The sequence below is a fragment of the Argentina silus genome (genome assembly GCF_951799395.1).
Source record: "Argentina silus genome assembly, chromosome: 16".
Lineage (NCBI taxonomy): Eukaryota > Metazoa > Chordata > Actinopteri > Argentiniformes > Argentinidae > Argentina > Argentina silus.
The window spans coordinates 4,314,237-4,339,579 of record NC_139670.1 but is presented as its reverse complement, the minus strand read 5'-3'; the positions used below and the strand labels follow the sequence as shown (position 1 = coordinate 4,339,579).

The 25,343-nt window shown below is 42.1% G+C and overlaps 3 protein-coding genes across 4 annotated transcripts; 2 read left to right on the top strand and 1 right to left on the bottom strand.

Moving 5' to 3' along the window:
- Positions 1–5,004: 5,004 nt before the first annotated feature.
- Positions 5,005–10,545, top strand: calcoco2 (calcium binding and coiled-coil domain 2). Its single transcript, XM_083687832.1, has 14 exons — positions 5,005–5,085; positions 5,613–5,810; positions 6,050–6,152; positions 6,341–6,501; positions 7,057–7,182; positions 7,522–7,692; positions 7,831–7,946; positions 8,286–8,343; positions 8,522–8,692; positions 8,948–9,136; positions 9,287–9,382; positions 9,490–9,718; positions 9,849–9,868; positions 10,104–10,545. Exons 2-14 carry the CDS (start codon positions 5,643–5,645, stop codon positions 10,269–10,271), a joined length of 1,776 nt encoding a protein of 591 aa, XP_083543958.1. The 5' UTR covers positions 5,005–5,085; positions 5,613–5,642; the 3' UTR covers positions 10,272–10,545.
- Positions 10,546–10,944: 399 nt separating this feature from the next.
- snf8 (SNF8 subunit of ESCRT-II) lies at positions 10,945–13,935 on the bottom strand. The gene is made up of 8 exons (XM_083687846.1): positions 13,606–13,935; positions 13,446–13,496; positions 13,207–13,345; positions 12,885–12,989; positions 12,717–12,789; positions 12,311–12,452; positions 11,744–11,818; positions 10,945–11,422 (listed from the first exon to the last, which is right to left on the bottom strand). The coding sequence occupies exons 1-8, from the start codon at positions 13,657–13,659 to the stop codon at positions 11,285–11,287; spliced, it is 777 nt and encodes a 258-aa protein (XP_083543972.1). The 5' UTR covers positions 13,660–13,935; the 3' UTR covers positions 10,945–11,284.
- Positions 13,936–17,137: 3,202 nt separating this feature from the next.
- msl1b (MSL complex subunit 1b) lies at positions 17,138–25,336 on the top strand. Of its 2 annotated transcripts, XM_083687838.1 has the most exons (10): positions 17,138–17,173; positions 17,819–18,603; positions 18,881–19,077; positions 19,471–19,802; positions 20,257–20,321; positions 20,648–20,715; positions 20,939–21,063; positions 21,417–21,489; positions 21,913–21,974; positions 22,682–25,336. In XM_083687838.1, coding segments are annotated over exons 2-10 (1,587 nt in total). In that variant the 5' UTR covers positions 17,138–17,173; positions 17,819–17,940; the 3' UTR covers positions 22,684–25,336. The 2 variants fall into 2 exon arrangements, with proteins under 2 accessions (XP_083543964.1, XP_083543963.1); XM_083687837.1 differs by lacking the exon at positions 21,913–21,974.
- The last annotated feature ends 7 nt before the right edge of the window (positions 25,337–25,343 follow it).

Genomic DNA, 25,343 nt, shown 5'->3' with positions numbered 1-25,343 from the left:
GCAGTAGGCTACATACTGTAGGTCTACACACAGTAGGTCTATATACAGTAGTTCTACATACAGTAGTTCTACATACAGTAGGTCTACATACAGTATGTCTACATACAGTAGGTCTGCATAGGTCTACATACTGTAGGTCTATATGCAGTAGGGCTACATAGGGCTACATACAGTAGGTCTACATACAGTATGTCTACATACAGTATGTCTACATACAGTAGGTGTACATACAGTAGGTCTACATACCATGTAGCTTGTTTTATCTTTATTATAGCAGTGGGGGATATGCTTTCAATTCCTCAATTTCATTTGTAGATGCAGGCAGGTTGCGAATGCTAGCCTAGTTAGCCTAGGTTTTTCCCTGACAACAACGTCATGGACTTTTAGGGCTGTCCTTGTACGTTTACATAGTGTGTTTTCATGGCACAAGGACCCCAACCTTGAAATTCAATCGAGCGTATCAGAGCACAGGTTGTAGTGCACACAGGGAATCATGTTTCTGTTTCCATTTCTCTCCTCGGATGAGTAGTCAGGCTGGCAGCATTCCATCGCAACAGAGGATCATTCAAAAGTGATAGTGGCAGGACGGGCATGACACTTATGTAGGACATGGTCATTAATCTGGAAATGGTTTTACTTGTTAATTAACCTCTCTACTTGGGTGACGGTGCCACAACACACAAACTAACAACAACCTGTCTCAAAAGAAGAGACCAATAGCGATAGCCCTCTTTAGAATAGCCGAGAGCACTCCAATTTGATCTGACTTAAAGATATCAACACAAGATTATTCACTGCAGTAATTCAAGTCCCCTTGAGAAGTGTCCTTATGTGCCCTTGGATACTGTGGCCAGTCTACTGACCATCGCTGACAACTCCTCTCCCCTATCTGATGTCCGACGGGGTGAAGGTGAGGCTAGGCTAATTGCTGGTACTGTGATGGTGAGTGCTTGGCTGGGTAGTGGCGTGGGGTGAGGAGGGTGGGGAGGGTGAGGAGGGTGAGAAGGGACCCCCTGTTAGGCTGTGGGAGGCTTGGGTGCTGGGTGACAGTATTCTGAGCCAGTGATCTAGATAATCCTGGCCCTGAACTCTTGGCTTTGAACGGGGCCGAGACGGCCCAGTGATCTCCGCTGGAGTACAGTTACATTACAGAACTCAACTCTCACAGGACCTCTCGAAGGGTCTATAGCTAATTAACAACAAGTTGCATAAATAGCCTTTCTAAATTTTCGGGCAGAATTTGTACTATTCTACAATTCGCCAAACATGTTAAACAAGTCAAATATGATATTGAAACATTAATTAACAATAATGACTAAAATATAAAACACTCTTCAATTCAATTCCATATGACTTTCAATTTCCTTGGAAAAGGTAAGATAAGAAATATGCTGGGAGATTCAATACTAATTTCTTCTTTCATTCAACGGATCTCAAGTGATGTTCAAAGAATAATTCTGATAACCACTGAAATCAATATCAATTCTGAATGTAGCCTATTCTGTTTCTGTATGTTTAAGCCATGCTCCTAGTATTCCGTAGGCAAATAACAGTATAGAACAAAATCGCAAAACACAATACAGAACTATATTTTCTATACCAGAACTTTTCTTGAAAAGTATAGTAGCCATTCAAAAACACTGACCTGCACTGTGTACATTAAGGGGGGGGCAGAATTGCTGGAAGATGCCCCCCACCCAACTCCCACCCGATCTTTCTTCACTCTTCAGGGCCCCGGCAAGAGGCAGTCGTAGTCCCCAACAGAAGGCAGTGTGCTTAGCCACATATCCATCTCTGGTCCAGTCCTAATCCTGAGCAAAAAGGAGAAATTTGTACCATGAGCGCAGGGGGGTGGCTCAACTCAGATTATCTTACACCCTCTAATAGCTGGGCCATTGGCTCAGGTGACTCAATTAGAGACTCTGGGAGCAAACACCTGATATGTCCTGACAAGCGGAGAAAATGATGAGCGGGAGAACACAGGTGTGTGTGAGCAGAGAGGGATAATCCCTTTTATATTTGTTCACGGTAATGGAAGAAGTGCTTTGGCACCTTGAGCAGTTCAAATCTGTGCTTAAACCACAACGGTTCACATTATCCTATGATGAGTTTGATGAGCATCGAGGAATCACTGAGGCCAACATAGCACCTTATGAAGCCTTTAACTCATTACTTAACACAATGGTCTTAAGTTGAGTTAATTTACAGTAAGAAGTTGACATTCGACATTCCTAAACTTTTCTGCACCAACAATAAGCAATTATAGATTACTACATGCCCCCCCACCCTATCCACAGAGAGAGTGAGAGAGAGAGAGAGAGAGAGAGAGAGAGAGAGAGAGAGAGAGAGAGAGAGAGAGAGAGAGAAACGACAACCTTGTGTTTCCTTGTGGCCATGGTAGCTAATGGATATCAATCAGATCACAAACACACAGGTAAACACAGTCATGGCAGGACTGACCGACTTTATATAAACAAAACAGCAAGCTACTCGATCAGCAGATCCCAAAACTCATTTCAAATTGGGGTCCCCTGAGAAAATAAAACTAACCTATATGATTTTATAGAAAAGACACAATAATTTGAATTTGTATGAAGACAAACATTGACTGTGTTTAGGTCTGTAGTATGATTATGAATACGTATATTATAATCGCCTAAGTCATTATTATGTGTTGGCAAAGGCAACTATCAAGTTGTTCAGGAATTATGTCAATTTGAGAGTCTGTCGTAGATCATAGTTGGCTGACTTAACCCTCCCCACTTCTTTTAGTTGTAAGGGGGAGAAAGCTCCAAGAAATTCGACTGAATCATTGATATGACAGACAGTAATACTAGTTATTGTAGTAGTTAATGGAATGTTACCGGCACCAGACACACAGATAACCAAGTCATTGCCCGTAGTAGCCGTTAGTGAATTTGCCGCGGATTTGCATGTTGTCATGCGATTGTAGAATAAGCACGAAAATCACACTTCGAATTGGAAAGCAGCCAAAATATAAAGACCAGCATCCATTTGGCTAACTAGCAAACATACAAAGTCTCTTTTTACAAAGACTAGTTAGCCTCCACTACAAACACAAACAGCCTTTTGGTCTTCCGGCTGAGAAAGCATGGCGATTGCCATGGTAACAGAACGCTGACTGCATACAGATTGAGCAGGGTCAGCAGCAGTACCAACACCGAGTCAAGTATAATGTTCTCCCCGGTCGACATTTACTAGAATAAAGTAATCATATTTACCTTTCACTTCCCCACAGTACGAAAGATCAGCTGTCAATGAAATAGGAAGCGCAATGTGTCAATGTTGTTTGAAAGCATTTCGACGGACGCGGTCCCTTTTGCTTCGGAGCTGATGATCTTCCTCGTACATCGCGTTTCGACCAATGACAATCTCTCTGTGTGAATAGTTGTGCTCTGATTGGTTGTTAAACCTCAGAGCCACCTGCAAGCTCAAAGCACCACAGTCAGGAAACTTTGTAACATTCCTCTGCAACATTTTTGTTACATTTGTGACAGAACATTATAATGTAACTTTTTCCGATTATTTGTCGCACTGAATGTCGCTTTTTGTATTGGATAAACAAAGGTTGTTGGTGACGTTTGTAGATATTTGGGGAACCAAATATCTACAAACTAGTACAACTTCAGAAATATCAGAATAACTTTTACTATCAAAAGCACGCATTGGGCAGTTTTACTATTTAAAACAGCAATCATTTAAATATAGCCTTAATGTATTACAATCTATTACACTGCTTTGAATTCAGATGTTGGATAGGGTGTAGACGGGGGTAAATTAGGGTATTGATTAAGAATTGGACTCCTCATTTTTCATTCATCTCCTGTAACAGGTGAGTCTGTTTGCCAATGTCCCACAGCAGGTAGGCCTACATGTAGATCAACATGAGTCTGCTGACCAAGACCTTGGCAGCATGGGAGAGGTGACTAGCAACAGTTGTCACGAACGTGGTTAAACACACAAACAACAATGTTGAATAAGGATAGTTGGCAGAACTGTATTCAGATTGGTCTGTCTCTCTGATACATTTTGTGATTATACTGTACACTATACATTTAATTCTATTACTGTTGAACTGTTGAAACATATCAAGTTGTATAGATGCTCTTTTGGCATTGAAAGATCCGTTCCACTCATTTTCATGCCTCATTGAACACTTTAAGACAAACTCTCAGAGTGCACAAGCATGGCTGTTTGTGGGTTGTTGATTCTTTCATACTACAGAATCACCATGGGTTCATATTGCATATACAATGTTCAGCACAATCAGAAGAACTATCAACCATGGGGACCAGACGGACAAACAGTGAGGCCAGGAAGACTGGCAGTGAGACCAGTCAGACTGGCAGTGAGAATGAGGAGCTGAATAGAGAGAATGCAGGTAAACTGGCTTCTGTACATGTCATTTAAGGAGTGGGGCAGTCCCGCTTTTTTCATAGTGTTTTTGGATGGGGAAAAGGAAAGTAAGCAGGAGATGATATGTCAGCAGAGTGGTGAACCCAGCAGAGGATGGGCTGGATTTGAACCCCTTGCCAACATGGGCATATATGTGTGCACTGTAGGTTATGGTACTAGACCACTGGACCACCCCAGGCCACGCTACTGTAAATGTCAATAGTAGATATTGTAGTGGTGACAAGGACTAAGTGTCATTTTAATCCATCTATGGAGGCCAGACTGCAGGATAGGGTAATCCTCGACTGGATAATCCACCCAAAACGTTTTAGCAGGAGCTATGTAGCCTTTATCATTAAAGAAGTAGAAGTAGTAGTAATTTATTACACTTTACTAGCTTTGAATTCAGATGTTTTACCCATTTGGATGAAGTATTGGTAACAACGTACTCGTAAAGCCCATTTGCCCATTTGAATGGCACAATCTGATAGGCCCTATCCATCCTCCCGTCTTGGGAAACTACATTTCCCTAAAACCAACAATGACTTGCGTGTACTGTGTATGCGCACTTGTAATGAATACCTGGGACGGTATGTCACACTAGAGTCCGAGCTGACGACTGACGAGTTGCGACACCGTTGGTATGGAGTGACGGACGGACGGGAACTTGTAAGTGCCTTAACTTTTATGTCAGCATTCGAATTAAATAACATAACACTTACTTTGACAGTAAGAATTCTGTTTACCCGACTTTGTCTTCACATTTGTTTTGAACATTTTCATACGGCCTTTAAAAAAGTCTATCGTGTGCTTTTCGAGAAGAGTACGCTATATCTTTGTCAATTTGCTAAATTTAATTACGTTTTCATTACGTTCAAGTATTGTCAAAACAATTACAATAAAGAAAATGGAGACATTTTAAGGCGACATTTTAAAGCGGTCTTATGAAAGTGAAACTTAAGAAAGCCTTAGGTTTCGTTTAAACAACACATTAACAGATTCTTATATTGGGCCCTGTTATTGAAGTCTAATGTTCAACCCTAGGCTAATTTAGGGAAGAATTAGCTGCGTAAATTGGGGTATCGGGTATCAGTTGCCAACATAAATTATGGCTTGCGCAAATCGCAGCTGCTGTATTTCATCCGTTTAATTTTTGTTTGCTTTTTTGTCCCACTTGCCTTGTCGTTTTTATTTAGTTATCGGATATCTTCAACATTAAGCTCAGAATGGAGGACAGTACGGAGACTGGCGCAATGGAAACGTCAACAATGTATTCCCAGGTCGTTTTTAACGATGTTCCTCACTCATACCCACCAAATGTTCCTGTTACCTGCGTCTACACTCTGACCGCGGCGCTGCAACCCCACACCAGAGACTGGGTGGGAATATTCAAGGTGAGATGAAAGGGTCCTTGTAACAATCTAATAACTCAACATATTGATATGTCTGCACAAATAAGGTAGGCAACTTAGTTTCTTTGTAATTGCATAATTGTAACCACACACGTTTTGGAACAGTTACACAGGTTTAATCGCAATTGAATTGAAAATGTGCCAACTCAAGAGGGTATGTAGGCTATAGTGCCTCCTTAGACGTTGTCATGTGCTGGTGTTGATGGTGTGTTTATGCGCAGGTGGGTTGGAGCACCACCAAAGATTACCACACCTTTGTTTGGGTAGAGCCATCTTTGGATGTGGTTGGACAGGAGCCAGTGAGGAAACAAGTATTCTTTCGCGGTAAGAACTTCTGTGGCAGTTTCATCCCGAACAAACACGTTGTCACCTAGAACATGAATTGTATGAATAGCGTTGATCAACTTAGATTGACTTTGTCAGGATGATCGATCTATTAACTTAGCAGTACAAATAATGACCTTTTCCATTTTGCTGAGGATTGCACTGACTAGTTGTTGTGGTTGCAATAGAATACTACTTGCCCAAGGATGACTCAGAGTTCTATCAGTTCTGCTACGTTGATAGTAACGGCCAGGTGAGAGGAGCCAGCACCCCTTTCTGCTACAGAGCAGCAGGAGAGCAAAGTATGGACTGCAGCCTGGAAAATGACCTCTTGGTGATCACAACACAGGTAAGCCTGCAATATAACCTTTTTTTTTATTATTTTTTTATATGTTTCAGGGCGTTTCTGCTTTATTGGGATAGAGATAGTAGAGATTGACAGGAAGGACGGGTGAGAGAGAGGAGGGATGACACGCAGGATATGTCAATGGCCAGAATCAAACCAGGGACCTTGCGATGATATGGTATGCACCTTAGTGTGCTACGCCACTGAACGCCCCAGCCTGCAATATAATCTGCCATATCCTACAACATCAGAAGAGAGATTCTAGATGTTTTGACTAATGGCAATGTGTCCTAAGTAAATGCTTATCTCAGAAATGCAAAGCGTCCTGTGTCCTGTTTGACTTGCTTAGTCAAACAGGCTGCTGCGTCAAGGTGATGGGGACACTTCCGCTGATTTATTAACTGTACACATTCGCCTACAAGTGAACCTTCTCAAGTACATGAAAACATATCACGCAATATGCATTTCAGAAGTTATCGTACAATAGATGGAACTAATGTCACAATGTAACAAGGAGAGGTTTTGGACATAATGTTTTTTTATTTTTTTTTATTCCAGGAACAGGTGGAGCAGAGTGAGAGGGAGAAAGATGAACTGGTTACTGAGTTGGGACAACTGAAAGAGCAAAACGAGACTCTGAGAAGTGTTCTGAAGGAACAACAACAGGAGGTTGACCAACTGAAGGTCTGTTTGCCAGTCTTTAGGTCATGTCCGAATACTTAAGGAATGCATCCTTCCTTCCTTTCTTCCTTTCCTTTCTTCCTTCCTTTTATCCTTCCCTCCTTCCTTCCTTCTTTCTTTCCTTCCCTCCGTCCATCCTTTTTCAAAAAGTAATCACTGATCTAACATGATTGGATTGGTCAAAGCAATCTTTCAGCCGCATTCACCTATCAAGTCATGTCAAATCAGTGATTTCTTCAAGAAATGGAGAAGGTTGCATTTTAAGAGTATTGAAACAATACTTTATATCTAACCCTCAGCTTTGGTTAATGTATGACAACTGAACTGTAACTGTTTCTGCAGGTGTCCAATGCGGAGCTGGCGCAGGCAGTGAGAAAACTGGAGGAGCAGAAGCAACAGCAAGCTAGAGACCAGGAAGAACTGACACAGAAAGTTAAAGAGCAAGAACTGACACTGAAGGCAAGAGAGCACGAGGAACTGACACAGAGTGCAATATCACTGGATGGACAGAAGGTAATTCTTGTGAATTTTGCACATCGAACATCTGAGAGACTCTATTTTCATCAACATTTTCCCCATTTCTAATCTCTCCTTTTCTTCTGTCTTTATCTTGCATCTTCTAACTCTGTCTCTTTCCGTGGTTGTCTGCAGCCTCTGACCCCCAATCATGAGAAATACGACCGAGCTGTGATTAAGATCAACCAGCTGAAACAGGAGCGAAAGGAGCTGAGTGGGAAGGTTGACGTCTTCAGTGTTGAGATTGCACAGTGAGTACTTAATGATATCTCTGGAGCAATCCCTTTAATGCGAGAGACAGATTCCCCTTTAAGACATATTTCCCTACAAGAACATTGAAATAGACTGGTTGTACTTCATTTCACAGCATAGAAATGACCCAGAATTTACTTGATTATGTGGTGCAACGGTAATAACACGGCAACAACCTCTGAATTAATTGTTTGTTTATTTCGAATGAATCAAAGCAAGTGCCACTAGACTCACCTTTATTAAAACAACCTAATGTCCCTTTAAAGAATGATTTGACACTTCCTGTGGCCTGTGTGGTCGGTAATGCTCCTTCCTGTCTCTGTGTTTCTACTATCTAGGCTGAGACCCAGAGTCGGAGAGTGTCTCAGACTGAATGATCGTATTCAGCTGCTACAGGTACGAATGCTGAGTAATACAATGTAAATGAATGCCTGTGACAAACTCTCTATGGTTGGCCCAAATCCATACCATGTAACCAAGTGTCAGAGTGCTTTTTCTTCTCCGACATCATAGAATCCTGAAAAACAAAGAAGCGCAATCATTGTCAAACTCATGTCATGTCTCATGTTTCCAGATCGACCTCCAGACCAGTGAGAAGGAGAAGGAGAGGCTGTCTGCGGAGCTGCAGAAGCTGCGTGGGGTGGTGAACGAGGACCTGGAGGGGCTGAGGACGGAGAACCGGGACCTACGCAGGAGCCTGTCTGAGCAGGAGCCACTGCAGGAGGTGGCAGACGGTGGCTGGAAGGTGGGATCAAAATTGCTAAAAGAAAATGCCAACTTCCATCCCGACAGCATTCAGTTGTCTCTTGTGTACATGTATGCACTGTACGATGTAGGTATCTCAAGCTCAGTGTGTTTAATGTGTACAACCATGTTATGTTCTGTAATCTGTGTCAATGTAAAGCCATTGCCGAATGTAAATTTCCATCTTGGAAATTCTATTCTATTCTATTCTGTTCTGTATTGTGTAATATCGCCTTCTTGTGTATGTCTCCTCCAGATGGAATACCAAACCATGCTTGACCAGCTGCAGGACGCCCAGTCAAAGCTGTACCAGGAGATCCATGCATCCAACAGTGCACAGCGGCGCGCAGAGCAAGCAGAGAGGGAGCTGGAGGAGACCAAGGAGCTCCTGGAGACCAAGGCTATAACCTGTAGCGAGATGACACAGAAACTCAGCGAACTCGAGGTGCATTCAGTGTAGACTTTGCTCATCATCTATGAATTGGTTATGATTTATGTGACGTCAGTTCACCTGTGAGAAGAAACATTTTAATAGAAATCGCTGCTACTTTTATTGCTCTCATTCGATGACAAGTTACCCTTCCTCTCCTTTCAGATGCGAATGACAGCGACATGCAAAGAGATTGAAGAGAAGGAGAACTTGATGCAAATCGGTCAAGAGGAGAAAGAAGAGTTGGCCAGAGAAAACCAGGTGATTTCCATGAGTGTCACCACTCTTATTTATGCAACCCATTCAATAGTTTACTTGACAGATTCATGGATAACTAATTACCCATCACTGTGTATTATTCCTACCAGGTTTTCACAAGGGATATAGAGAGACTGCACCAGGAGTTTTCTGACTTTCAGGCTGTTTCACCTGCTGCCCCACCTGCTCAGCCTGCTGCCGCCTCAGTGTCCCTGCAGCATTCTAACCCCTACAGCTTGGAGAACGTACCCTTCATTGACCTCGCCGCCACAACCGTCACACAGCAGCAGGGTTCGTGGTCTGAGTCTCTCCACTATGGGAACCCCTATGAGAACACAGGTATCCTCATTCTTCTCCAGCTCACCTCATTTAAAGGCACAATCTGGGTGCCATGTTTCCTCTGCAAATTGCAATGTCCTAATTTCCTATACCACTGCTGATTGTGATTGATGTGTGATTCTTTTTGCAGATATTTCTGCAGAGGTTGAGGTATGTAAAGTCTCCCTTTTCAGTTTGCTCGCTTGATAAATTAATTGGAAACATGTTTCACAATACCATTTAGACCTGTCTTAACCTATAGGTACCAACAGAACTACATTTACTCACCTAGCCAAGTCAAAGCAATTTCATGAAATAAAATTATGCATCAAGGATATCCTCCTCAGTCACCACATCTCACCTGTCTTCCGTCTTCTCCTCCTCTTCCTCTTTCCTTGCCCTGTAGGAGTTGTGCCTGGAGTGTCAGTACTGCCAGGAGAGATTCCCGGGCATCACAACGGACGAGTTGGAGGCCCACGAGCAGAGCCACAGAGTCTGCCCCTTCTGCGTCCTCATCTGTGACACCATGGAGCAGGCTGTGTTTGAAGACCACGTCTACAGCCATGAAGTGTAGGGAGGGATCCAGTACAACATCCCATAGAAATAGAATTCCAGGATGTGCAATAGAATTCCAGAATATGCTATAGAATTCCAGAATATGCAAATATCCCTCTTCCTAACCCTTTGTAAAATGCCAAAGACATCTGATACTATGCTTACTTGAATATTATGGGAATGAAGACAAATATACCACTTGCTGTACATCGTTATTGATCCAGAATAACCTTTCTCTGACTGTATTAATCCGCAGGCAAATGATTTTCCCAGCATTAAATTGAAGCAAAGTATTATGATGCTCTGAACAGTAGGCTACGTAATGCATTGAAAATGGGTAATTTTCGGAAATTCACTACCGTCTTAATGTCAGTCTGGAAAAGAAAAGCTTGGTCTCCTTTGCTGGTCAATAAGAAAGTCTTGCTTCACTTTCGGTTTGTTTTTATTTTCATCTCTCCTGAAACCTTGGTTTATTACACTATAATGAGTAGTCTCTCTTCCAAAGTATGCTTGCTTCTATGTCATGTGCAATGTGTTGTATTGTAAATTCAGATGTAAAGATTGGAATAGCAACCAAAATGTTTAGACAACTAAATAATGAACAGCTAAAGTCGTTACTCAATAATGTCAGAGATGGTTAGAAGAATGATACTGATAAGAGGAATGTATGTTGAATTATTTGTCAAAGCGTATAAACTGCAATGTGCAAAGAATTACTCATTTAATAGAGGCTCACAAATACAAAAAAAATGAAAACTGTCACGAGTTATGATAACAGAAAAAAAGATGATGTACCTTTCCTTAAAGCTATATACACACACAGCTTTATAATCTAACACATTACCATCCCAACAGGCACACTTTATTCAAGTCTAACTGGGATCCTTGAGACAGCCTGACCCAGATGTCACCCCGAGATCAAAAAACGATTAAGGTTACGGTCGTCCCAAGGATCACACTTAGCATCTACCTTTTATTTGTCCCCAGACATCCCACATATCCAATCATCTCCTACATATCCAATCATCTCCCTTAAGGCGTCATCTGATTGGCCTCCTCAGGTGTGACATCACGGGACGTCAGCTCAGAGAAGAGAGCAGGCAGCCAATACTGTGGCTCCCCGGCAGCTTGGGAATCCAACCACGCCAAGCCTTCTTTCAGCAGGTGCTCCTAGGATAGAGAGGAGCTGAGTGTTAGGCTGGGTGACGGTGAGCAATAAACCCTCGTTCCCACTACAGAGCCGTGCTGAGCTGAGCTCTACTGGGCTGGCCTGATTACACATCCACCACAGTTGCTGAAACATTGCTGGAAAATATCTGAGTCAGCACAGTATGGTTCGGGTTGGCCTAGTAGTGTGTCAATCCCCTAACATCAGTCAAGTTTCTATGGTAGCTTCGCTCTGTTGTCTGCCAGTACCAATTAGCAAAACATTGTTTTTATTCTATACAACATCCTCCTGAAAGTTGATCCCTTCTGTGAGAAACTGCTTACCAGTACGTGACAGGCTCGCTCTCGCTCCCACTTCAGACTCTCCTTGATCTCGCCCACCGTCACATAGCCCTTCTTCTGCAAATTGGCGGAAACGAGACTCAAATTTGTGCAACCCGTCATCATAAATGCAGCGTTAACTAGCAACACCTTCCACAGTACTGTATATACACTGTACCACAGTGGCCTATATGTTATTCTGGGACCAATTATGAAGCTGGCCAAAGCCAGACGACGTTCATAGTGCACATTTGTGTCCCGAAACGTTTGCTCACACTAAAATATGAGACAGGCGCTACAGCACACCATTACAGATCATTTTATTGGGTCACACAATCTACATTACATTACATTTACATTTATGGCATTTAGCAGACGCCTTTATCCAAAGCGACTTACAACAGATAGATTTGTTAAGTAAGTGAATCATCTATCCATCAGTCATCAGAAGATAAAGTAATCAATGCTCAGACCAGGGGCCATAGGCAGTTGCAATGCTAGAAGAAGATTTTTTTAAATTATATTATAATTTATTTATAATCTACATTTAAGAGTGAAATGAAGGCTTACCTCAGCCTGCTGTAGAACCACTGTATGGTCCATGTTCAGCTCCGCTGGGACGGACTGCACCAGGTACGAGCCTCCCACAGGGATCATCCCAAACCCATTCCCCATGGCCTTCAGCTTCTTTATGGCTCGCACCAAGTCATCTCTGGAGGATTGGATAAAAAAAATAATATAATAGAACAGACATCATTTCAACTGCATGATGAAATTACCAAAAAGCTGATTCATGTATTTTGAATAATGTATATAAGTCAATGTGTACGCACAACACTTCTCATCAATAGACCTATATGTCTACTATGGTATTAATAAGAACATGAACTTAGATTCTTATCCAAACATAGGTTACATTTACATTGGAGACCATTTATAATATTCTATCAGATACTATCTATCCAATGGTACCCACTGGCTCACATCCTGGGCATATTTCCCTCTTCCCTTCAAGACTCTGTGATGGAGTTCGTCCAGGGTTATGAGTCCTGAAACACAGAAAAGAACAGAGAATTAATGACACATTCATATTTTTATTAAGTCTTTGAAGATATCTGTGGAATATTAAGTAAGGAAACCTCACCTCCATTTCTGTGTTTCAGGGCCAGGCATACTTCAATGATCTGCACACCAAGCTCGTAATAGAAGTCTCCCACACCAAGCATTTCCGACCAAAAGCCTTTCCCAGCTGTGTAGATGAAAGATACACATAAAACATTGTTTACTTTGCAAATCATTGATCACATTCATAGATTCTCAACACACATTAAGTTTGCATAGTATCGTAGACTATGCACTGTTTGAACAACTCCATCCATACAAAGGGACAACCAAAATAGTTTGGCCCATATGGGCAACTTCCATATTACTTTAAAAAAACATAGCTGTAGCTACAGGATTCTCACAGGCAAGTGGGTCAACTCCGATTGTGGCACACATCTCCTGGAACTGGACCCGGAACTGGGAGCTCTTGCGGATCTCTTGTTTGTGCTTGCTGGCAAATTCCTCCAGGTTAGACTTGAAGGTCTCCAGCTGTTTTGACATCTGAAAGACCACATGTATGTATGGTCAGCTCTTTCCACAGAACACACGCCCACCCACCCACGACAGACAGACAGACAGACAGACAGAGACACTCACTCACCTGCACAATCTGATCCTCGGCCAGAACTGTCCCCCTCTCTTTGTACTTGGCCTACAAAAAGAAACATTCTTGACTTCATCCATTCCCTGCCTGCTCAAACAGAGGGTACTTAATATGGCTGTCAACCTACTTTCACTTGCAATTAAAGTGAATTACCTACCTCAGCAAGCTTCTTTTTGGCGATAGCTCCCGCACCGACTCCTCTCCTATGCATTTTTAATGTTTTAACTTTCAAATTGACTTAAAATGTTATCATGAAATCCCTGCCAAGTTGAAGTTAGCTTGCTATCTATCTCGCCTACTGCTCTCTGACTGTGTACATAGCTAATGCGTCAGTCTTGTGTTGGTTGTCAGCGTTGTCTCTTTAATGATAATCTCCATGGCCAAAAATATGTTATTGTCTAATATCGGATATATTTCGAAAGCCAGCTACCTAGCTTGCTAAGTTGCTATTTTGAGCAACCAGGAACAAGACTCTTCTTTGTCAGAACAGTTGAGGCGTAGCTAGTAAACATCTGAAGTTCAATACTGCCACCTACTGTCTGGAAAATAATATACTTCCCAATAAAGTGCGTTGTATTTTAGATTTTGATGGAAATTGAGGGTTTTTCTTGATGAAAAATGTCAATAACACGATGAGAGAAAAGTCCCTGACTGTATGTTTTTGATTGGCGTACTCATACTCATCTTTTGTTGTGCTTTGGTGTGGTGAGTGACTCTTTTCAAGTTATGCAATTACAATATGATTTTAATATCATGGACAGTATATGAGGTGTATGATATTTGTGGAAATAGTTGACTTATTTCACTGCATCATGTCCGGATAAATGTTAGACGAACAACAAGTGTGAGGGTGATATTTGACTTTTCAAGCAACTTTTATTTTCAAGGTTTAAATTAAATACTTGAAAACAGAGAATTCAGGGTTCATTTTTCTAATACATCTCATCTGTGTAGCCAAATTAAAATAATGATTATTTGTATCCAAAAAAAGGCTACTCAAATGATTTGATGATATTCTTCAAAACATCACTGGGTCCTGTAGAGGACAGAAAACACAGGGGAAGACATTGCTATGAGACAACATGCCATGCAAAACAAAACAGCAAATTATAAACGAACAATTTACAACTTCAATCAAAGCAGTCAGTTTTTCTAGACCACATGACCAGACCATGAAAAAACCCTCGCCCAATATAGCCAAACCTTTGGGGAAAATGATGTAATCAAAGAACTCACATAGATGTGTCTCACTTGCTGCGAATGCACAGAGTGATCTTTCTCAGGAGGTTGTTGTACATGCGAGCCTCTGGGTCTTCCTCAGGAGTCACACTATGCCTATGACAGGTTTTTTTATTTATTGTTATTATTGCAGTTGCCCGTGACTGTATTTGCTCAAATTCTCCATTTGAAAATGTTGCCTTTTCAATAGGTCTGAACTTGAAAACGTATATTACATTCCTATAAACCTCTAATGCCAATTGCAATAACTTACTCGCTCCTTTTCTCCCTCTGGTTGAGCAGGAAGTTGACAAAGTTCTTCTGCAGCATGGAGTCCGTGATTTTGCTGATGTCACTGGCAATGGTTGACTCTGCATATCTTTTCCCCAAACTCTGCTCGTTGTCAGTGAGACTTCACGGGCAGAAATAAAGACAAACTAATTCCAGAGGTACAGACATATTGTACAATCTAACTGTGTGTCGTGTCATAATATGATTATGCTTGTTACGTTTTATTCATACCTCCTTCCTTGAAAACAACATACGTTGCTGAGTGGACTATCCTAATTAGAAAATAATTAATAAATGTATGATAGATTAATTAATTAATGTACAGTTTGGTTTGACAGGGAATATCACAATGCATTTAAAGTAGAGATCCAGCATAGATCTAGAATGAGTAGAATGGGGATTGGGCAGCCATCTTTGGCGTGCTAGACAAATTGGCATGATCTGATGGACCATGTCCGTTCTACTCATTCTAATTGTATGGGGGCCAGTCTCACATGTTCTCTCCAGGCTGGGGCTTGGCCTCAGCAGACAGCATCCCAGTCAGGCAGAGAACCACCAGTGCAAACAGCTCGACCTTCATAGTGACTAGAACGCAAGAATAGAGAAATTACAATAGCAGTAAAATATTTGACAAGAGAAACATGTAATTTAAGTGATGTGGCTTTTTCTCAGGAATGGAAAAGGCATATATGAATTATACTCAAAGTAGCCTATATACTCAATATTTTATACTCAAAGTAGCCTACAAAAGCTTGTTTGTATTGCATTTCAGAGTTTGTATTGCATTTCAGAGTTTGTATTGCATTTCTGAATAGATGTGTTGTTTTCATAGGGAAATTATTGTGTTAAGTGTTAGACTCAACGATTAAAAATTGTCTGAGTAGCAACATTTTAAGATATATATATTATATATAAAAATGTATGTACAAGCCTTACCTTTTGAACGGAGGTACTTTCTGAATGTGCAGTCAGACTTCAGTAGCTGGCTTAATCTTGTGAGTTCCCTCAAAACATTTGTCCTTTTATACAGTTTCTCAAAGGTCATTTGAATTGTAGGTGGAATATCATCAGGAAAAACACACCTTAGTTCCACTACATTAGAGCAATTAATGAAACTAATATGCCCATGTGATTACTGATAAGCAGGTGCTTTCTAATAAGTTTGGAAGTTTAAAGTCTGTTTTCCCCTCTCAGTAAAAGAATAGAGATGTTAAAATTGCTATTTATATTGGAGGTAATTAACCTCAACATAACCGGAGGAAAACTTTCTGGGCCATTAGACTAATCAGAATGTGGCTAGATGTGAAACGAGAGAGACGCGAATGGCTTGATGGTGATAATACAAGATAAGGAAATGAGGTAGAGAGGCAAATGTTTTCAATGTAGGGAATGGATTTGGCTCTCTGATTGTAGGTATACATGTCTTAGTAGTAGTAGTAGTAGTAGTAGTAGTAGTAGTAGTAGTAGTAGTAGTAGTAGTAGTAGTAGTAGTAGTAGTAATCGTAGTCGTAGTCATAGACAGAATTGTACACCAATCTACACACATACAAATTCATCCAAAATATATTACAACTATTTACAAAAATACAACATTTATATTTGAATGTCAGGTTTCTAAAGGACTGGCCAGGTTGTTGTAAATTGTTCGTTTATAATTTGCTGTTTTGTTTTGCATGGCATGTTGTCTCAGCAATGTGTCCCCTGGGTTTTCTGTCGTAGTTGAAATGTGACAAAATAGTGATTGAAGACAACAAATCTTCTCACCCGAGTGCAGGTATTATTTGACCCAGTTCATTTACACAATCTTCAATATCAGACAGTATTATCAACACATCGTTCTAAAACCACATCAATCCTATCTCTGGTTCTGTGTTCTACCCAGATGTTAGACAGCGTGTTTTTGAAACGTCATGCAAAGCTGTGTTTGTATGAACATCAATATGCCAATATAGCCTGTTGACCCAACTGAGTTGAATCTATGCTCGTAAGAAAGGTTGTCTGAAAAAACGACGTCATCAGGCTTTACGCAACACTTCATAATAGTTGTGGGGGCAGGTGGGGGTGAAATCATTAATCAACCTCATTCATAGTTCGTTGACGCCCCCTACCGGCGCTCTTCTGCAACTTCACTCAATGCACGAAAACATGCGTAGCTAGGCATGCGCAGTTCTAGGCGCTCTAAACAAGTCTGCAAGAGTGGAACATGAAAACAGAAGGTGAGCTTGAGAAAGGATAAGAAAATGATGGGAGACATTAATAATCACGCACTGTTAAACTGTGAACTCTCAGACAGACTTATCCGGTACACGTTTTTACGTCCTCCAAGCCCTTACACGTAGGGAGCTAGTGCGGTGAATTACTGTTATTGTTTTCATCATTCGTTGTGGACCAAAATGGAGGAAATGTCGAGTGCTAGCTAGCACAGAGGGTGGAAGCAAGAGCCACTCCCGCGCCCTTGTGTCCCTTACAGGAAAGAAAGTCGTAGCGACAATCACTACAGAACAATAAGTTGATTCTCCAGCTGTAAAATCGCTAGTTAGCTAGATAGCAAATAAGCAGCGTTATAAATGTATACTAGCTAGCTATATTAGCAGTATTTGCCTGTGCAGCCTACTCTTAATTATAAACTAGGTAACATTTTTATAGCTTGTGAAAAGGGTGTTGTGCAGCCGTCAGTTGCTGTTTTGTTTGTCTCGGTGTCAGGCAGAGTACAGTAGCATCCGTCTTGTGTGCCATAGTGCTCAGACAATGTCAATAAACATGCATAGCAGATGGTGTCAGTGAATGCTGCTTGTCATACAGTCTGCCAGCCAGAAAGCTAACTCCTAATTAGCCTGTGTTATCTTTCCTTTGTGTTTCAGATTCGAAAACTGGCCCGTGCTCACTGAAACAGGAAACCTACTCCAATGATACTGGCTGCTTATCAGAATGATCAGTTGTTCTGTAATGATGTTAGTTCAATGACACTTGGGTTGCGTTCGCCATGACTATGAGATCCACTTTGTTTCCTAATGCGGGATTCAAGCTGGACACTGATAAGATCGACTTTGACAAGCCACAGGTGGGGACTGCCAACATGAGCACCTTAACCATCAACAGGGAATCCTGCGATTTCATCATAGACGTCCATGACGGAGAAGAACTCCTCAACAAACCCAAGACTCTAGAACAGAACTACCCCACTAGCAAACTCATCAGGGCCCCATTGACGGTTGCACAAAACAAAGCAGGAGTGGCAGTAGTTCAAGGGGACACTTGGGGAAAGGCCTCAGGGGTAGGCCTTCTGTTACCCCCTCTCAGACACATGGGGGGTGAGGGGATCCCGGCGAGAGGCAAACCCTTACTCAGCGACAGTATGGATAACTCAGACTTGGTCACGAACAATTACTCCAAGGATGCGGTTACGGGTGCGGATGAGAGTTGCAAAGGGGGGGTTGTGTCTGGAGGGGTGCTTAGCACTGCGTCCATAGAGCTCAACACAGACGGCAAGTGGAGGAACATCAGGAAGACCCCTGCGAACCCTCACACTCAGGCCACCTGCCTCAGACAGATCCTGCTGCTACAGCTGGACCTGATCGAACAGCAGCAACAACAGCTGCAGTCCAAGGACAAGGAGATAGACGACCTGAAAGCTGACAAGGACACGGTATGGAAAGGGAGTTTTTGCGGGGTGGGGGGGGGGGGGGGGGGGCGGCGGCGGCCATGGTGTCGGTTGGTGCTTTGGTATTTGTCACCTGGTGTCAATCTCACATTTTGGCTTTTGAAAAAAAACAAAAAAACAAATGACTTATCAGCCCATGGGAGTCATTATATCGGTTCATCATTGAGTCCTGCTTTCCAGTCCTGCTTTCCCAATCTTGACGAGTAATTTGTACTTTCTTCGTTTTAAAAAATACAACAACATGTTTTTTAAACTTCTACAGTTGTTGGCACGCATCGAGCGCATGGAGCGTCGCCTGCAGCTGACGAGGAAGGACCCCCGTGACAAGCGTCTGTTTCAGCCGCTGGAGCCGTGGACCCCGGATAAGGATGACCTGTGGGATCTGGAAGAGGACAGCCCACAGACCCACACCCCCAGGCCACTCAACTACAGTCGGGGGGGCAAAGGAGGCGTCAAGAGGTAAACAAACTCCAAAGGCTGCCCACACTGTCACATACAGTACCAGTCAGAAGTTTGGACACACCTTCTCATTCAATGGTTTTTCTTTATTATTTTTTTTATTATTTTCTACATTATAGATTAATATTGAAGACATCAAAACTATGAAGGAACACATATGGAATTATGTAGTAAACAAAAAAGTGTTAAACAAACCAGAATATGGTTTATATTTTAGATTCTTCAAAGTAGCCACCTTTTGCTTTGATGACAGCTTTGCACACTCTTGGCAAGGTGTGTCCAAACTTTTGACTGGTACTGTATGTGTACTTAAGATACGTTTGAATTAGTTTGTCTGGTACTATGGAACCAATAGTTAGTCAATAGTCAACTTTCTCCTCTGTCCCCTTGCAGGAAATTCTGCTACCTGGACTCCAAAGTGCAGAAGTCGGGGCGGGGCAAAGGCCCCAAGTTCACCCCCCCAAAGACAGAGTGTGGAGCCAGCTCTCCCTGTCACAGGGAGCTGCGGAGTAAAGAGACCCCAGAGAAGGTGGGCTTTGGCCATAGATCATCGCTGGAGAGGGACCCGATGCCCCCTTGCAGCAAAGAGGAGTCTGAGCTCACTGCTCAGATGGACGATCTACCGTTCATGTCGACCACTGAAATGTACCTGTGTCGCTGGCACCAGACTCCCACCTCCCCCCTGCGCGACCTGCCGTCCCCCAAGAAAGAGGAGGCTGTGGCCAGTGAGTGGAACCACCAGACATGCTGGTTGTTCATAGTGTTGAGCTGTGTGGTTTGTCTCAAAACTTAAGATAATGTCTTCGTTTTAGGATCCGTATCAAGTGTCAAGCCCACTTTTCCTATACGTACTGTATTTGATAGATGAATACACTATAGGGCTAAGCTTTTCTATAGGGCTAAGCTTTTCTATAGTACACTATAGGGCTAAGCTTTTCTATAGGGCTAAGCTTTTCTATAGTACACTATAGGGCTAAGCTTTTCTATAGTACACTATAGGGCTAAGCTTTTCTATAGTACTCTATAGGGCTAAGCTTTTCTATAGGGCTAAGCTTTTCTATAGTACACTATAGGGCTAAGCTTTTCTGTTTGGTGTGAGCTGATCAAAAACACAGTCATAGTCTTACTTATAACACAGGTGATGACGAGATCTTTTGTTTCACACTTTATGTCTGGCAGTTCCTTCCTGGAGGGAGAACAACATAGAACCGTTGGACGAGGAAGCAGCCAGTGACATCACTGAGGTGAGAGAGAGGAGAGGTGAAAGTTCACAGACTGAAGTGGTTAGCAGAGAGGTCACCCAACCAGACCTGGGTTCAAATCGTATTTGAAATCATTTCAAATACTTATCTGTGCTTGATTGTGTTTGTTTGCCTGGTGCAATTTAACCAGTGGAATAGTCCCAAAAGTGCAAACCCCGCCCATCTGGGACTCCAGGCAGGCTCAAGCTCAAAGCTCAAAGTATTTGAAAGCCAGTTAATGTACACAATATTAATCGACATCACTTTTATCAACGTATATGTTCTTAAACCACGTCAATCTGACTCTGTTTATGTGTTGTCTTACTCAGATGTTAGAGGACAGTGTGTTTTTGAAACGTCATGCAAAACTGGAGTTGGATGAGAAGAGGAGGAAAAGGTAAGAAAGCTCATTCTCTACACCAACAAAGTTATTCTCAATAATTACCTTCCTCACTCACCCCAGCATCACCAGCTCATTCTGTGTTGGCTAATGCCCTCCCGGTGACTTGCCACTCTTTCTAGTTTTTTGATAACTTTGCTCTCTCTCTCTCTTTCTCTCTCCTCCCTCCATCTACCCCTCGTCATCCCCCCCGTCCCTCTTGTCTCTCCTCTGTTTCCAGGTGGGACATCCAGCGCATTCGAGAGCAGCGGATGTTCCAGCGTCTGCAGCAGCGAATGAACAAGAAGAAGGGGATTCAGGAGAGTGAGCCTGAGGTCTCATCCTTCTACCCCGACACTGAGGATGGTACTTATTTGTATTTAGTTTGTAGTTTTATTCAGCCATTCTGTAACCAGGCAAGTCAGTTGAAAACTAGTGTCCGCTGCTGCCTTCTTCAAAACGTTACTCCTGTAAACTCCTGAGTGCTAAAGTATAAGGCTTCAACAGAACCATAAAGTTCGATTCAATTCAACACAACTTTATTAATCCACGAGTGGCAGTCACGACGCCATTGTCAGATCGGGAAGCGAACAACAGAGTTGCAGTTAAACTGTGATTTTAGTTTCAAAGGTTTTATAAGCAGCGTTTTTTTCTATATGTAGGCATTCAGCCCTGATGCTAAGGCTTTTTTCTCACTACATTATCTCTCCTTTCACCAGTTGAGTCCATAATTATCACCCCTTTTCTGCCTGTGGTGGCGTTCGGTCGGCCATTGCCGAAGCTCACTCAACAGTAAGTGTTTTTGTTTTTGATTCCCTCTACATGTGGCTCTGCCTCTCCCTCCTCCTCAATATGCAGGACTGATCTCTGTCACACTTCATGGCACCCTGTTCCAGACACTTATTCTTTCCCAGCGCATCCATGCATTTTCTTTATCTTCCATTCTACAAAGTCAGGTCTAGTAGTTGAGAAGTAGCCGGGTTGAACGCAGAAATGTATTTTTTTTTGTGGGTTTTTTTAATTTTTATTTTCTATTGATGCTTCTTCTAGTGGTTCTCTTGAAGGAAGAGGCTAGGATTTGTTAGGCTTGCTCTAGGTAATTCCTTTACCCATTGAATTAGGAGATTAGGAGGTTAGTTGGGTGTGTATTTCTTCTTTAGTATTTGTCCTCCTAGCTTGAGTTCATCCATTCCTATGCACAATCTATTTTTCAAGATGGTACCATGGTGCAGGTGGCGGGGCAGGGCGAGTTTCACAGAAAGACCATTCATCAAAATGCAAGTATTTACTCCTCACCTAAGTATGTGTTTTACATTCTACACATTAAGAAACAAGAAGCTGAAAATTAGGATTTTCCCTGGTGGTTGCTGTCCTCCTCTGGTCGTCCTCCTGTCCTCTGGTCCTGCCCTCTGGTGGGACATGACAAAAAAAGGGACCATCATGATCTTAGAAAAGAGGACTATATGAATTGAAAAGAGGTGTTGAAAACTAGTTGAATCAATTTCAGCACGAGTGCACCTGATTCAACCAGTCAACTATTCCTCAAGGCGACTAGTTGAATCTGGTGTACTGGTAGTGATGAAATATAACGAATATGTGGAACGGTAGCCTGGGGGTTCCTGAGGTTCCGCACAGTGAGTTCTATTATTTCACTATTTCACTCCCAACAATCTGTTCACCTCGTATGGCTGTTTCTATTACATTTCTGACGAGCTAATAACCCAAGCCTGGTGATCGTCTTTGAGACCGAAACGTTGCTGCTACTGTACGAACTAAAATTCAGCACTTTCATTTGAAATTCAGTAAAGCTGTGCCCTTCTCTTTTGCCGCTTATGTTCATAACCTACAGAAATATGAAATGTTTTTCAGGTGTGGACGGGGGTCGGACTTCTCCTGCCGACGTTGTTGACCTTGTCTCTTTCCCTCGTTGTCCTCATTCCGTCTCCTGACCCTCTGGTTTGTTGTGTGTGTGTCCCTTCTGCAGGAACTTTGACCTGCCCTGGATGGACGACCGAAACCGCAGTCGAGTTGAGGTGCACAAGAAACACACACCCCACCGGACCTGTCGGAAGTGAGACAGCAGCACTATCGACGCCTCGCGTGAAACCAAGAAACAGAGGGAGAGAGAGAGACGATCCACTCCAACCCTCCCCTCCCCTCCCTCCTTCCCTCCCTCCCTCCCCAGATTTGACATGGTCACACTTCACCTCTGGGATAATGGTTGTCAGGGGTTACTGGTGTTACATGCAGTAAAGCAAGACTATCACTCCATGGGAGAGTGAACTACTGTTCTCATGAGTCAGCACTCGCCAGCTGGCCTTCTAGAAGAGCTGCTGGAGCAAGGCTGGGACGGGAAGATGACTACTTGGCCAGGAAGTCTGCTAGCCATGGTCAATATGGTGCCCCCTCATACTGCTACAGATGATTCTGCAGAAAGTAATCCCCTGGCCCTTACTGACATCTATGTAAATAATACGTCAAATAAAAACGTAGAAGTTGCATAGTTTGTATATTTCTCGGTTTTGTAACAACGCAACAATGGCATGCTCTGTGATGCATATTTGGGGAGCACAAATAATTCTAAGAATTTTTGCAATTGGTTGCAAGCTAGTTATCCTGAATTGCAGCATCATAACTGAAATGTGAGTTGGTAACACCGTTCAGCTTTTGATTATTACTACGTTATTACATAGTTGTCTGTCACCTGGCATAGTAACTCGGGGGCTGTAATCTAAATTGTGAGGAAAAGTCATGTTGGCTGGTTTGACTGAATGGATGGCAGTGTTTGTAACATGCAGTGTGCACCAATTGCTAACAAACCCAGTGCTCTGGGAGCTCCATTGGCATTTATTTACATGCTCTCTGTGTTCTGACTAGATTTAAACCTCAAAATTTGACTGTCTGTGTGTGTATTTACTGCAATACTATTCCTTGTGTGGACACCGCATTAAGCAAATGTTTTTTTGTTTTTTTTAATCAATGTGCACTAAAGTGTGGACACTGTTTGATCCTCACTCTCTCTGCATGTGCTTTTATCACAGATGCGGTGCTAAGCAGATATAAGGTGAAGAGTCCTGTTCTTATGCTAGAGTGTTTGATATTCTCTGCATAGTCCATACTTTCTGTTTGAAAAATGTAAGGTGTTGGTGGGTCTTTTTAGACGAGATGGGCTGTTTAAATGATGAAGAACCTGTGTTCCTATCCTATGTTCCTATCCTATGTTCCTTATATTTGTTTTCCTTGTTTTACTAAAGTGAGTGTGCATGGTCTTTTTTGAGTCTTGAATCTGCTTGAACAGTCAGCATGGTAGAGCTGTAAATGAAACACCTTTTCTCTGCTACTTTCAATCCGTAGATGAACAACAACATCTGTGTTTTGAAATTTTTGAAAGCATGACTTTTGTTGCTGTATTCAAAATAAGCACTGCTTCGTTCAGACTTGCTGAACAGCCTTCTCCTATCTCAAGGTTGTCTGAGAAATAACACATACACTTTTAAAGACTTTGTTTAATCCTTGACTTTTTTGTTTTGTGTTTTCAGCCTTCACAATATGCTCAAATACAGTAGACTGTTACTGAGGTGTATACTTATTGGTCTCTGAGGGTGCAATTAGTACCTCGGCCTGACGGAAAGTCTTAGGGGACTACGTTTAGAACATATTGTTTTTATCTGCATTAGAGTTTAGCCTAATCAGCTAGTGCACTCGTTCATATGACGATAGGTCTTTTTCCTTCCCATACACCTCCCTTTCACAACGCTGCCATCTAGCTCCTGGAGGTCTTGTGTTTGTGTTCTGTCATATGTCATCGCGTCACCGTTTGACTTTTTGGCACATTGGCTGCCTCTACGACAAAACAGGCCGCAGAAACATGGGCTGGTTTTGAGAATGCAAAATTGGTCTTCTGTACATAGCTTTCAGAGAAACAAATGTTGTACATAATGAAAAACATGGCTGTTATTTTTTTATTATTTAATGTTCCAAGTGTTGAGTACATTCAATATTATTCAATGATAATGATTGTATGTTGACAAAATAATTGACAGATCTTTTGTTTTGGAATAAAATGAAAACATATCCAACAATCATGAGTTGAGTCTTCACTTCATTTATGGATTGACATGCTCTGAAAAGAGTATCGGTTTGATATTGTAACTGCATCTACATTTACATTTTTGACATTGAGCAGACACTTTTATCCAAAGCAATGTATGAGAATATCTGTATCATTCTTGTATGGTCTTATCCTATGACCTTTGACCCCTCCCTTACATGGTATTTGGTGTTCCTGTAATTACCCCTGCTGCCTAGTGGATGCTGTTCTTGTACCTTTTATTATTTCTGAAGTAAAGGGTATTGAGCATAACACGTTTCAGCATTGGTTTCTTCTCAAGTTACCACAGTTAATACACCTCTAAGCAAGGTTAAACCATGGCAGCTTGGTGTGCCATAACTATTGCTTCAACAAGATGTATCTGGTTCACTCACTCACTCACTATTTCTGTTGTCATGGTTGCCCCAGACAGCTGGTTTATGTTACAAGCCAACTCTGTTGTCATGCCAACTTTGACAGTCATCGATGGCCAAGACAGTTCGGGAGACCAGGCAAGTGTCATGGGATGATGCATCCAAATCAGACTTCTAATGAT

What these genes read in the sequence shown, in the direction of transcription:
- calcoco2 (XM_083687832.1), top strand. Translation starts at nt 5,643, where the DNA reads ATGGAGGACAGTACGGAGACTGGCGCAATGGAAACGTCAACAATGTAT. An exon ending in TCTTGGTGATCACAACACAG is followed by an intron (nt 6,502 to 7,056) that starts GTAAGCCTGCAA and finishes TTTTTATTCCAG; the next exon opens with GAACAGGTGGAGCAGAGTGA. An exon ending in TTCAGTGTTGAGATTGCACA is followed by an intron (nt 7,947 to 8,285) that starts GTGAGTACTTAA and finishes TCTACTATCTAG; the next exon opens with GCTGAGACCCAGAGTCGGAG.
- snf8 (XM_083687846.1), bottom strand. Translation starts at nt 13,659, where the DNA reads ATGCATAGGAGAGGAGTCGGTGCGGGAGCTATCGCCAAAAAGAAGCTT. An exon ending in CCGAGGATCAGATTGTGCAG is followed by an intron (nt 13,346 to 13,445) that starts GTGAGTGAGTGT and finishes GTGGTCTTTCAG; the next exon opens with ATGTCAAAACAGCTGGAGAC. An exon ending in CGGAGTTGACCCACTTGCCT is followed by an intron (nt 12,990 to 13,206) that starts GTGAGAATCCTG and finishes TCATCTACACAG; the next exon opens with CTGGGAAAGGCTTTTGGTCG.
- msl1b (XM_083687837.1), top strand. Translation starts at nt 17,941, where the DNA reads ATGACTATGAGATCCACTTTGTTTCCTAATGCGGGATTCAAGCTGGAC. An exon ending in GAAAGAGGAGGCTGTGGCCA is followed by an intron (nt 19,803 to 20,256) that starts GTGAGTGGAACC and finishes TATGTCTGGCAG; the next exon opens with TTCCTTCCTGGAGGGAGAAC. An exon ending in CAGCCAGTGACATCACTGAG is followed by an intron (nt 20,322 to 20,647) that starts GTGAGAGAGAGG and finishes TGTCTTACTCAG; the next exon opens with ATGTTAGAGGACAGTGTGTT.